Raw genomic sequence first — 13,518 nt, forward strand, 5'->3', positions numbered from 1 at the left:
ATTCACTATTACACCCGTTTCCAAACTCCGAGGAGAAATGTTTGTGATGCTATCATCCAAAATGTAGGGTACAGATTTCAGTTACTTTACCTGTTTTTTCTTAAGATGATATTTGTTTTTTCTTAAGATAATGTCAAGAATATCAATAATAACTACTGTTTATTAAATGCCTACCATGTGTTTGACAATTTCTAGGCTTTCAAAATACCTGTTTTTATCGACGGTTCTCTACGTGACACATGAAAGTGTTAAGTGCAGAGACGCAGGACGGAGGCTGACCGCTGATGAGAAAGAAGACTGACTCAGGCACCAAGCGGCAAACCCCAGTGCAAGCGGGTGTGGCACCCGACGCCTCCCCGTGGGAGCAGACGCACACGCGTGCATGTGCCCCAGGCGACTGTCTAAGCACGCCGAGCTCTCACTGCCCGAAAGCGAACGTGTTCCTGTCCTCAGCGAGGCCGCGCGTGCGCGACCCGCAGGCAGAGGCCCCGTACCTTGTCCTGGTTGCCTCTGTTCCTGTAGCACATGTTTCCAAGCAGACGGATGAGGTGGGACCTGAAGCCCTCGGCCACGCCGGACACCTCGCCGTCCGCTTTCACGTCGCTGGAGGAGCTGAAGACGCTTGCGCTGTCTTTGCCGGCCTCGTGGATCAGGCGTAAAAGCTCTAGAACAAAAAGAACAAACTTCATTTTCCATAGAGAAATTTTTAGTATTTTGTACTAATTTTCCATAAACAAATGGTTGATTTTAATGGCTTAAAATGAAATAAAAGGAAAGAAGTGAAAGCTTTCTTTAAATAATGATTAAAAACGCTATTCTGTTCTTGCTTTAAAACTTTTCAAGGCTGGTTTTGGGGACATAAGCCATAATGATCACCCCAACTTGGGCTTTCTATTCATCCAGAGAAAAGTTAGCTAAAAGTTTTCTATCGTCTTTCGTAGAAAAATTTTCCGCCATCTTCCTTAGGCCCCCACGGTTCAACAGCAGGGAAGTGGGGAAAATATTCCCCCAGGTCTCAAAAAGATAACACTAGCCTGAGAATGACAGATCTGCGTTGGAGCTTACGTTACAGCAGGCCAGCTCAAAGCTCGCTCGGTTCTAAGTGGCGGTGTGGGAGGGTCTACTCACCAACGGCCCTTTCCAGCAAGCCGGGGTAGCCCTGCAGGTGGCCCAGCAGGCCCGTGTGCGCGGTCATCTCGCACAGGACGTCAAGAAGCCTGATGGCAGTCAGGGCCTCCTGGAGAGAAAAGGAAGCCTCAGTTTCTCAGCCGCGCAGAGGACTCTGACTGCTAGGAACAGCCGCAAGGGAAGGAAGGGTGCGGCCAGCATTAAAGCGTCAGTGCTCCCGCCACAGCTAGGGGGACGGACAAAACGGCTGGGAGAACGAAGGCGGCGCGCACGGCCAGGCACACCAACGGCAGACGTCACCAGCAGGGACGCACTGCGACATGTCCTGCCGTCTTCTTGGAGCAAAGAATCCGACAGCTTCTTGTCCGAGCAAAAATACTTTCCCACAGTGGGATAAGTGCCCAGAATTACTAGCTATGTACACAACACGTATGCCAATACCTTCTTTTTAAAGTACTCCCAGCAAGCAAGTTCTGTTGAAAGATGCAAACACCCCATGACCTACACGAATTTCTTGTCCACAGGAATCCTGTAAAATGCTGTGGTTGAAAGAACTCTGGCTACAAGAATGTGCATTATTTCTGGATAAATATGAACGTATATACAGTATCTAGGTAAAGTGGAAAATCTGTCATTTGAAAATGGCAGTTCACATAACTACTGAAGAGTTCACTTTCAAATAGACTGACTACATACATGATCAAGAACCTACCAACTACCAATGGCAACAGGGAGTCAAACTGAAGTTTTAAAATGCAGTTTTTGTACAGATTTTGAACCTCATTTTTATTTTCAAAAAGATTTTATTTATTTATTTTTAGAGAGAGAAGGGAGAAAGAAAGAGAGGGAGAGAAACATCAGTGTGTGGTTGCCCCCAACTGGGGACCTGGCCCACAACCCAGGCACGCGCCCTGACTGGGAATTGAACCTGCGACCCCTTGGTTCACGGGCCAGCGCTCAACCCGCTCAGCCCCACCAGCCAGGGCTGAACTTGTTTTTAAAGTAGACATTATTTGAAAAAGGTAGTAGACGCTACAATTTAGGTAATAAAGATAACACTCATCAAAAGAAAAACAAAAAACTTCCTTTTATAATTTCTAAATGTGTATTTATTATTCTCTAAGAAATTTAAAGGTACTATTTTAATATACTAAAATCTCAAAATAAATAGCAAGAAACAACGCATTTTTAATGCCTTGCATCTTTAATTCTATTAAACAGCTTCACTTGCTTGTTCAAAAGTTAGGGGAAAACAGACAGGAAGTCTGAGCTTAGTGCCACGTGTAAAAGACTCGAGAAACCCACCCACTGTGCGCGGCTTCAGCAGCCGCTTTTGTTAACGGGTCATCGCCCAGACTGTCTCCTCCCAACACCCTTTTCTCCTTCAGGAAGTGGCGGCTGGGTTCCGGGTCTGGGACAGATACATGCGGGACAAGCCCTGACACCCTGCCGCGCAGGTGGCAGAGACGCTCTCTGAAACCATCAGTCACGGCAGGAAAAGCTCAGGAGCCTCTGAGAGCCCCCGGCCGGCACAGGCACCGAACAGCAGGAAGAACTACGGCTCCACAGGCTGAACTCAGTGGTGTCAAAGCCCGGACTTCACAACCCTGAGAACAGAACAAGGCCCTTGTCACCCTTGGATGACACCACAGAATCACTCCCTACACTGAATACTGGTCATCGAGGTGGGGGGGATGTACCCTGTGTAACCTAGTGGTTGATTAGGGGAAGAGTCTCCTTATAAAATATGGCAGCTAATAAGTGAAGAATGAATGGCATTTCACACCCCTCACCACCGATGGGCCAGGGTAATAATCATTAACAGCTGCTAACATCACAGAAGACAAGCAGACATCATGAGCCTCTTGATAAACGTACATTATCACCAAAAGAAACTAACTCACACCTGAATGAGCCTCTGGAACGAATCACCATTCATAGGAAACTCAAGGAAGAGAAGAATATGTTAAATACCACTATGGACATATAGTCATCAAAATCCAAACTGTAGAAAATGCCACAGAGAAAACCATCCAACTTCTTCAACAAATAACCAGCAGAGAAAAAAAAGGGGGGAAAGGAGGAGGACCTGAGGGCGGGGGGAGGAGGAGGAGGAAGAGAGAACCTATAAAGATTTGAGACCTACCAACCAAGGGCCATGTATGGCCCTTACGTGTATCCTGATTCAAAGAAATAAACTTTAGGAAAAAGTAGACAATGGGGATCATATAAATACTGTTGATCTGACGCTAGAATTTTACTGTTAAATTTTTAGATGTGCTAACTGATTTTCACTTGTGTGAAAACTCTTTTTTTTTAAATGCATATAAAATATTAACTGATAAAATAGTTAAAGCTGTTTTAATCCAGGGCAACGGGCATAAGAACAGATGGACTGCGGATGAAACCCGAACAGGAATGAATAGATATTAGGGGGTTGGAAGAGATGATCTGAAAGTCTTTTTCCAGCTCCTAAGTTCTATGACATGAACTAAAACAAGCCCCCCAAAACTTACTTTATCTCCACCTAACACAGCCCCAATTTTAATCAGAATCCTTTCACTAATAAAGTATTCTAACGAGCATCTGGAAAGGAACAATGAAATAAGTTATCCTCTTAAAAAAAAAAAAGAGTAATGTGTCACATGCCCTCCTGGTATTTATAAGTATTATAAGCTATATTCGTTAAATCAGGCACTAGGGGATTCATTTAAAAAAAACAGGCAAATCAAAGGCACAAGATTTTAAAGTGGGCAGTAGAGGAAGAAAAAAGATTTGTCTCCTGTCTAGAAAATCTGTCTTCCACCTTCCGTGTCCTTGAGATATTTTACAACACTGTCAGGTGTAGAAAAATGATAACACTGCAAATGCTTCCGGCGCACAGAAACGTGGGTAACCTGCACCTGGCAGGAGGCAAGGATGCACCGCCCCGCGCCGGGAGCGCGCGCCCACCCCCAGGCCCCCAGCCCACCCATGCAGCTCTCTGAATCCCTTGCCAGGCACTAATATTGTCTTTCTTCCCTCTGTAAAGTCAGCAATCCAGAAATGGGTCCAAAAATATGAGAATTTTATATATGATACAGGAATTAAGTAGAAAGGATGATTTTATTCACTAAATGATATAACAATGAATAGCTAACGTTTAGGGAACGTTAGCTACATACCAGTGTGTGTATTAGATGCTTAAAGTAGAATATAATTCAATTTACAGTTGAAGAATCTGGGACACAGAGAGGGTAAGATTTCCCAAAGCTTACACCTGGTAATAGAAGAAATCATGATTCAAAACCAAGCAGTCACCAAAGATTTCACAACCTTGGACAGTCAAAAGTCATAAATAATTCATTTGGCTCTACTTCATTCCTTATTCAAAAATAAATGCTAGGTTAATCATAAATGCAGACAAAGCCTTGGCCCGTGCGGCTTGGTTGGTTGGAGCGTCCTCCCATGAACTGAAAGGTCGCAGCTTCATTTCCCAGTCAGGACACATACCTGGGCTGTGGGTTCCGCCCTGGGCTAGGCGCAAACAAGAGGCAGCATCTCCATGTGTCCCTCTGACGTCATCGATGTGTCTCTCCTTCTCCTTCTCCCTCTCTCTCTCTCCCTCCTTCCCTCCCTCCCTCTCTAAAAATCAATAAGCATATCCTCAGGTGAGGATAAAAGAAAAAAGAGACAAAGTATTGAAAGAACTATACATAAAGGTGTATATTTCCAACACCTTCATGGAGGTTTTATTAAATATATTTAAAATTTGCAGAAACCATAAGAATAAAATTTATAAGCCTAACTAGATGAAAAACAAACAAAAAAACACCTAAAGGCTAAGATACCATAAATCAATTCCAACTATTGTAAGAAAAAGTTCCCTAAAATATGAAATATCGGTTTTTCTGAAAATGCTCATTAATAAATGTATTTTAAAAGGAAACAAAATATGAAAGCAAATTAATACACTAGTCCCTGAAGAACAATGAAAGAGAAATCATAATTAAATAAGATTAGTGAAGGCTGTAGACCCACACATTCTAGTGCTCCGCTGGAGTGCCACTCAGAAATATTTCTAAAATTTTAAATAAACATACTCTGACTCAGCAATTCAACTTCCAGGAATTTATAATTCCAGATTTACTTGTCCAAAATTGCAAAGATATTTTTACAAGGATGTTCACCATAATATTATTTGTAAAGCTTTTTTAAAAAGACAAACACAGAAAATTGGCCCTGGCCAGCGGCTCAGTCATTTGGAGCATCGTCCGGGACCACGGAACGTTCTGGGTCTAATCCCCAGTCAGGGCATCTGCCTAGGTTGCGGGTTCAATCCCAGATTGGGACACATGGGAGGCAACCAACTGATGTCTCTCTCTCTCACACTGATGTCTCTCTCTCCCCCCTTCCTCTGTCTCTAAAATAAATTCATTCTCAGACGAGGATTAAAAAAAAAACCCTGGAAACAACGGAAATGTCTATCTATACAGTGAAATACTATTAGGCTATTAAAAAGAACAAGATAAATATACCTACACGTGATAAAGTGGAAATATGCACGATATATATCAGAGTAAGTAAAAAAAAAGCAAGCTGACATACAGAATATGCAGGATTGTAAAAAAAAGTAAACGAAAAATGTGTAAGTGTACAAATACAAAAAAACTTTGGACGGAAAAGAAAAAAGTACATGCTGCTATATCTGTATAAAACAGACAGCAGCTGGGCATTAAAGGGGACTTCTTAACTTTTCGTTTGACTTCAGTTTGAATTATTTTTTTTACAATAAGACAAATATTTACTTGCTTAATACAAAAATGCAGCCCCTTCTCAGCAGGTGGAAGAGACGGCCACCCCTCGGTCTGCTCCACGGTGCTCACCCGCCGCACCCAAGGGTGATTCTCAGAGCGTACGAGCACAAACATGCCGAACTAATAACAACGCTTTTAACCTTCAGAAGAAGGGCCCGAGTCACTACAAAGACTGAGACTCAAGATAAAGCTGAACTGAGTTTTAAAGAGTAAGCAGGACAGAACCGACAAAAATATATCAAGAACTGGGAACAAGGTCACAAAAATATACCAAATGACAGAAACATGTATATTAACATGAGAATTTAAGACTGTTTTTATAAAGAAAGAGATATGAATAAAACCTCAGGATCCTGAAGCCAGACAAATATACGGATTAAAAAGCAGATGCTATAAAAATGACCCTTTCGTTCTAATTCTGCCGTCATAGCATTTGAAGAACGTGACTGGGTATCTTGTCCTAAAATATCACAAATGGGTAAATGCAGTGCTTTGCTGGTAAAGAGGCGGCGGAGGAGGAAGCAGGAGCCGAAAGCCCTGACTTGCTTCTTCACCCACTTTCACGGTGTGATCACCCCTCCATGGCTGATTTCGGGCCGCGGAGAGTTTACCAGCAGCTCACACACCCCAACCCCCCGACGCTGGGAGAGGCCAGCGCAGGGGCATCACAGTGCATTGCAACAATGAAGCAGGGTGGTCTTGTTAAAAACGACCACCGCTCTTTTTATAACTTCTAAGCCAAAGGATAATGTATATACACTAATATGCACACGTCATGGGTGTATACAGATGAACGCATTATCAAAAAGTGAACTATTTGGGAGGGGAGGATGGCTGGGGAGAAGGGAGGTTCCGGGCAGAGGCGGGCAAAGGGGGGGAAATGGGACAACTATAACAGCTTAGTTAATAAAATACATGGAAAGAAAAGCGAACTATTTGGGCTTATCAAAAGAAAACTGTCTACAGTTTTCCATCATTTAATATATAATTTCTCCCACATAGAGAAAAAACCTGCTTGGAGGAAAAAGGCAAACTTTCCTAAACATGGGGTCACAGCAGGTAACTTACTACAGTACTGAGCTCCTCTATACCGCACGTGCCCTAGAAAATGTGAAGCGGAGATTTCACAGGCTCCTTTTCTGTCTCCTACAGAATTCATTTTAAACCTCCCTTGAAGCTCAGCTCACTGCTCCTCCTGCTGGAAACAGAGGCAAATCTGTCCCCAGAAAGGACAGGGAAGCCCGGGAGCAAGGCCGTTCCCTCTGTCCTGTTCCCTCACAGGAAATGAGCCTCAAACGCCGGCTGTCAGCGAGGCCTGGCATGGCCGGTGTGAAAATCAACACAAAGTAGCCACGGGAAACAGGGACCCTCACCAAGGACGCCTGCCCTCGCTGTGGGTCAGGCACATCCTGCACTTCCAGCAGGGGTTCGCCGGTGTGCACAACCATACACAACGCTCCGGGTGCCACGGAGCAGGGACCCGTCCCCCACGGTCCCACCAATCAGGGCAACCCCTCAGCTGCTGCCCCACCTGTCTGCCCAAGTGAGTCCCGCTTCTTCCTCATTCCTATCGGCACAGAAATGACCCTCGACGGTGCTTTTCCAACAGGTCTAACTCAGCTTCACTGGGGGAGAATTCACATGCGGTAAAACACACCGCCTGTAAAGTCTACGGTGCTGAGCCACGTCAAGGTGCCCGGCCACGTAACGCTGCTGGTCCCCACGACGCGCTCGCCCGTCCCTCTGCCATCCACGCCGCCTGCTTCCGGCCCCCGTGACAGCTGAGCTGCTCCGTCACTACCGGCAAGTTGTCTGCCACAGAATTCCAGAGATGGAGTCACACACTGACCCCCCACCCGTCAGGGCTCCGTCCCCACCTCCTGCTGCTGTCACAAGGTTTCCAACACACGAGGGGGCAGGACGGGGAGACATACATTCAAGCTCTGGCAGATCCTTCTGTGATGTCTCTAAAAGGGTTTTCAGAGAACGCTCATCGGGGACCCGGCCGAGCCGGGAAATGCCCACCTCGTCGTCAGCGTGCGGCTCGGCGGTCAGGGTCAGCACCGCCCGGCACTGGTCCACGAAGGCGCTGGCGACCAGCTCGGCGTGGCTCAGGAACGCGGGCACCTCGTCCTTGGTCAGCGGCTCCTCGCCCATCATTTTGGCTATCATCACATCCAACAGTGTCACCCTGCGAAACAAAGGCTTGGCATGAACACACGACTCGGAAGCTCTACCACGCTCCACGTGTTCACAGAGGACATTTTAAGAGAATATTTTCACATTTTAAGTTCCTTATTTTGCTTATATGTCTAGCTAGGGAAGACAATTTCTATGAATAAAACGAATGCTCATCAGTTACCTATTGTTTAAAATCCTGATTTCTCTGCCGTGGCTCGGCTAGAGAGAGAAGCGCCTTTTATACCCGTCACCCTGAGCGCCGAAATAATCCGTTTCAGAAACGCTGCCAGTTCATAGCGCAGCGACCACAGCAACAGCACAGACACGTGTGCGCCCCAGAGCAGAGCGCCTCCCACGCGTTTTCATTCCACCTGCACCGAAGGCCGCGGCAGGGACGGGCACGAGCCGCAGGCCGAGGACGGACGGCGGGGGGCCCTCGTCCCCACGCCCTCTGCCTTTAGCCGCGGCCAAACCACCACCCTTGTCCTTACAATAAGGGAATCACACGTGCGGCACACAACTCACGCGGGACTTCTTTACCAAAACCACCTGCGTTAACTGTCCGCTGCTTCCGCCGTTCCTATTCCCGTCTTAGAACACGCGAGTCCTGAGACGCACGGTGGGGTCCGGGAGAACCGGGCACGGGGGGGAGGCGCACGCCGAACGCCTCCGTGAACACAGAACCCACGCGGCCTAACTGACGCTGCTCACTTGCTGCCCTAGTCCCCCGGGGGCGAAGGGCACCGAAGCGAGAAGGGCCCCGCGCCAAGGAGGCCGGAGACCAGCCGCCTCAGGTCCCTGCGCACCAGCCCGGCGAGCGTCCCCCCGGCGCCGGCCCGAGACAGGCCCTCAGTGCAGCGCCGCGCCCCGGCCGCCCCCGCCGCCCCGGCCCCGTTCCCCATTCCCCGTTCCCCCTCGCCGCCGGCCATTGTTCAGGTCCCGCCCCTCACTCACTTCTGATCAAAGCACCACGCGCTCTGTTCTCAAAATTATGATGCCCGTTTCCCGTTTGAAAAACAGCAGTGTAGGTGTGAAGCATTTTAGAAAAAATTATTTGGCAAAATTTATATTTTAGGCTTAAACTGATGCAGGCTACAGTTTTAGAGCCACGCCTGTCCCGCCCTGAAGCGCTTCTTCACTGGAGGAGTGGCGCAGGGGCGAAGAGGGGAGGGAGTCCGGTTCCTGAGGCTCCGGGGCAGAAAGAACGTTCTGTGACCCTGGAAATAAGGCACCCGATTCACACTCAGAGACTGACAGCCCGATTGTCACTGAATGACTGACCGACTGACTGATTTAGAGGGAGAGAGGAAGGGAACGAGAGAAGAAAAAACACTGAGCTGTAGTCCCAGGCACTGATGCATCACCGGGGGTTCCTGCATGTGCCCGGCGGGCGTCCTGGCGCACTGGGACGCAGCTCTAACCACGGCGCCGCCCGGCCAGGGCCAACGTGTGCGCCACATGTCCCGTCTGTGCAAAGGCTGGAGCTGCTGCTACCTGGGACAACACGCCAACGCAGATACAGGCAGACAGACAGCTGCTGCTGCTGCATCTGTCTCCTCGGCCCCTTAATAAATTCCAGATATAAGACGTACATCTGATGCCACTGATTTGGGCGTCAGACTGGGTCCACGTACTACCTCAGCATATTTGTAGTGACCCAGGGCAAACACCCTACCCTACAAAGCCGCGGATCGCCAGCGGGGAAAACGGCAAGAATGATTGATGCCTGTTTCCCAGGGCCTTGCTTACTGAGGAGTGAACCACAGCGGCTGCAGGCTGCCTGGAGGAAGAAGTCAAGGTCATCAGGGAAGTCACGGTAGTGGTGGAGGCAGGAACCGCAGCAGGGGAAGGGACAGTGGTGTTAGTAACAGTAGAGGTGGCGGCCACGGCGGTGGCAGTCACAGCAGCAGTGGCAGTGACAAAGGTGGTGGCGACAGAAACAACACTGGCAGTGACGGCGGTGGCAATGTCACCAGAGGTAGTTCACTCGTTACTAACGAAGGAAGGCGAGCAGAGGGAGCTAGACACGGAGCTCAGTACACCGGGCAGCGGGAGCCTCTGGCTTCCCCAGGAAGCTGCGGCGTCACAGCCCAGGGGACACAGCACTGCTCCGCCAGGGGGACTAGCACCCCTCCCTCCCCCGCTCTCGTACCAGATCGCTGGGGGCACAGGGGGCAGTGCCTGACCAGGGGCCTGTCAGTCTAACGCGGGGCTGTGGGCCTCTCAGAGGCCTGCAGAGGCTTGGGAAGCTGACTGGTTACTTGGAAAGAGCAGTGGGCCCGCCCCAGACCCAAGCTAATCCAGTCCCAGGGCAACAGAGAAGGGCCCCCACCCCACGCGGTCACGCCAGCACTCTCGCCCCCAGGAGCACGCGACCACGTGGCGGCGGCAGGCTGCGTAGGCTCGCGAGGACTCGGCTTTAACACGAAGCAGAACCGGACCCTGGCCTTTGCTCGGCACTTGCTGAGGACACGGTCACTCTTCCCGCGGCGGGACAGACCGAGATGGGACACAGTAACCCAGGTGTCTATTTCCACTGGAATAAATTTTGCCACGCCACAGCCTCCCACGTGTGGGTCCTTGGCGTGCTTCCCCGTGGAGGAGCCCGATTTCCACACGACAGTGGTGACAACTCTAGTGGCTGTAACAGCGGTGGGGCAGTAGCAGAGCTGTCACTCACATGTACTGCGTGGGGACGACATGCCAGGCGCGGAGCGCTTTACAGACACATCCCAGTTAGTCACCACGACTACCCTGGGCGGCTTCCATCGCCCGTCTTACGGAGGAAGCAGAGCTCCGAAAGGCCAGGCAGCGTATCCGAAGTCACGAGCGGGACAGCCGCCTCTGCTGCGAACGGCTGCCACGCAGACGGTCACCTGAAGGCACCAGAGCCGCTCCCGAGAGCCGCGAGCTTAGCTCACGGCTGCTCCAACCCGAGGGGAAACGGGCCCTTTCTGCTGGATCGGGGACTGATCTGGGCTCCATCCAGTGTCCTCGCGGGTTACCTCCCCGAACGAACGGCCAGGATGAGGGTCGCCGAGCGGCGGAAGCAAGGCCGGCACAGGAGCCGCACGGTCGGTTCACACGCCACCGGCCCTCCGCGCCCGCCCGCCGAGGCGGGACTCCTGTCCCCCGTTGTGCCTCAGGGACCCCCGTGGGTGCTGAATGAGCGCAGTGCTTGTTTCACGGCCGGACCCCCGGATGGGAGCCCCCATCCCAACTGGGCAGTCGCGTTCCGCGGGTTAGGGCACAGCCCTGTCCCTGAATGACTGACAGGCGCTCCTGCCTGAGAAGCACCATGTGACTCCCCGGGGCCCTCTAGCGAAGTCCCTCGTCCCCACACAGAACACAGCAGTGCCCCGAGGGCGGGACGCTGCGCTCCCACGGGGCGGCGGGCACGCAGCAGCATTCCCCACGCACAGGGAAGGGGCCGCCTCACCATGGAGCCCTGCTGAGAACGCTGCTCGCCTGCCCACACACAGCTATGACATGGGGGGCGGCCGCTGCTGCCCGGAGGTGTCCATACGGAGCCCCGGAGCCCCGCCTGCCCGCAGAACCGGGTGCCTGTCAGACACCCCCGCCCCCCACCCCAGCACGGGCAGCGGCGGCGGCGAACTCCGGCCCCTTGCCCACGGTGCAGCTCGCCACTGTGAAAGGCTCGGGGCCCCAGTCGCGCCTAGACCCCAGGACCCCGCTCCCAGCCGGCTCTGTGAGCAGGGGGGGGGGGGGGTGTCACCGCACTCCTGAGGCCCCTCCCGCCTTCGTGTGGTGCGTGCATCCCCACCAGGCAGAGGGGACGCCTCGGGTCTCTGTCTCGTGTCACTGTCCCCTGTGAGACACAGGCTCCACGGGGCGGGGCTTTCCGTGCAGAGGGCTAAGGCGGCGCCCCGTGAACACCTGGTGAATGAGCCAAACCCGTGCCGCTGCCACCACGCCTGACCCCGGCCTCCTGCCAAGAGTGTCTCTCACGAGCGTCTTTCATTCCAGCCAGACTGGACCGCCCCACATTCTCCCAAACACACCCGCAGGTTTCTTCGCCCGGGCCTGCCCGTCCTGTTCTTCACCTAGAAAACGTTCCCACCTCCCTTAACATGCCCCTGGCAAAAGCCCACCCGCCCACGGGCTTGTCACGTGCCCCCTGTCCCACCAAGTCTTTCCTTACGCCGAAGACCACAGGGGCCCCCATCCCATCCACCCCATACCCCTAAACCGCGGTGTTCGCTCCTCTCCTGTGACATCACCAAATGCACCCTGGGTCTTGGTTACCAACGCCCCCACATCACCTCGCCCTCCCAGGGCTCTCTGGCCAAGTTCACAGAAAGGCGAGAGGGCCCTTGAGGGCAGGCACCGTGTCTGGTTTAAGGCGTGGCCCCTCCCTGGAGAAAGTAAGACAGTGTCCTGTCCAGAGCAGGGAGTCAAGGTTACTGAAACGAAGCGCGTCGGAGAAAGGCCGCGGGCACTCAGGCCACGGAGCGGGCGGGAAACAGCGTCCGGAGCCCACGCCTCTCGCCTGCGGAAGGCCCCCTGCCTTTCTGCGTTCAGCCCCATTTCCTTTCATCCTAAGCGGTCAGATATGTCACAGATTTGCTGGCATAATTAAATTGCTTCCATGTGTGTGTATGTGCAATTTAGAGGGCACGGGAAACAAAAGCACAAATCGAGCCAGAATATTTTTGGTTGCTCTTCCCTGAAAACAAGTTTGCTGCAGCTGGAAGTCTGGCCGAGGCCACGTAACCACGTGTAACAGGGACCACAAGGCCCACCTCCGGTAAAACCCGCCTCCCCGTGAAACCGAGGGTTAGGTCATCATGCCGGGCTGCACTCGGCCACCGGGCCAACATCTGCTGACCGACCGTGACCCCGACAACGCTGGGCTGGGCACGCGGGCAACGTGAGAGAGACGCACCGACACTCAGGAGCGAGAACCCACCCAACGGGAGGAGGGTCGTCTCTGCTCTTCAAGGTATTGCATGCACGTGTCCCCAGACGACGCACTTACCGTTGGGTGTTACAAGTTCTTTACGCAGAAGTGTAAATGCTTATTTAGTGGCCTTCAGCAGGTGGCAGAGTATGGGAGCTTTCAAGACAGACTCCAGAGCCAGGCGGCCTGAGCTCAGTCATAGCTGGGAGCCCACCACATTGAGACTTGGGACAAGCCATTGGCCTCTGTCCCTTGAGGTGCTCTCCACAACGGCAGGACAAGAGCAGCACCAACCTCGTAAGGCTCATCTGTTGATTAAGTCAAGACTTATGCTGCTGAGGACACAGACAGACTTTCTAACCAGAGTTGTGTACAAATTTGTTAAAGAAAACATGGCGCACGCGCCCAGTGCAGAGGAAGGGGAAGGTGGTTCTTTAAGGACGTGATTTTAGATCTAGGATACGGTCGATTATATGTTAAATCTCTGGCCGG

General features: G+C 51.7%; 1 protein-coding gene across 1 annotated transcript in view; it reads right to left on the reverse strand.

The window, feature by feature from the left end:
• ATXN10 (ataxin 10) overlaps window positions 1-13,518 on the reverse strand; it is a 107,727-nt gene that overhangs the window by 49,714 nt on the left and 44,495 nt on the right. Inside the window, exons 7-9 of the mRNA XM_090272263.1 lie at window positions 7,950-8,115; window positions 1,129-1,237; window positions 495-664 (exon numbers count right to left, since the gene is read on the reverse strand). Coding sequence (XP_090128389.1) covers window positions 495-664; window positions 1,129-1,237; window positions 7,950-8,115 — 445 coding nt within the window. The remainder of the gene's footprint in view (window positions 1-494; window positions 665-1,128; window positions 1,238-7,949; window positions 8,116-13,518) is intronic.

The sequence above is a fragment of the Furipterus horrens genome, unplaced genomic scaffold, assembly GCF_987537825.1.
Source record: "Furipterus horrens unplaced genomic scaffold, mFurHor1.1.pri manual_scaffold_4, whole genome shotgun sequence".
Lineage (NCBI taxonomy): Eukaryota > Metazoa > Chordata > Mammalia > Chiroptera > Furipteridae > Furipterus > Furipterus horrens.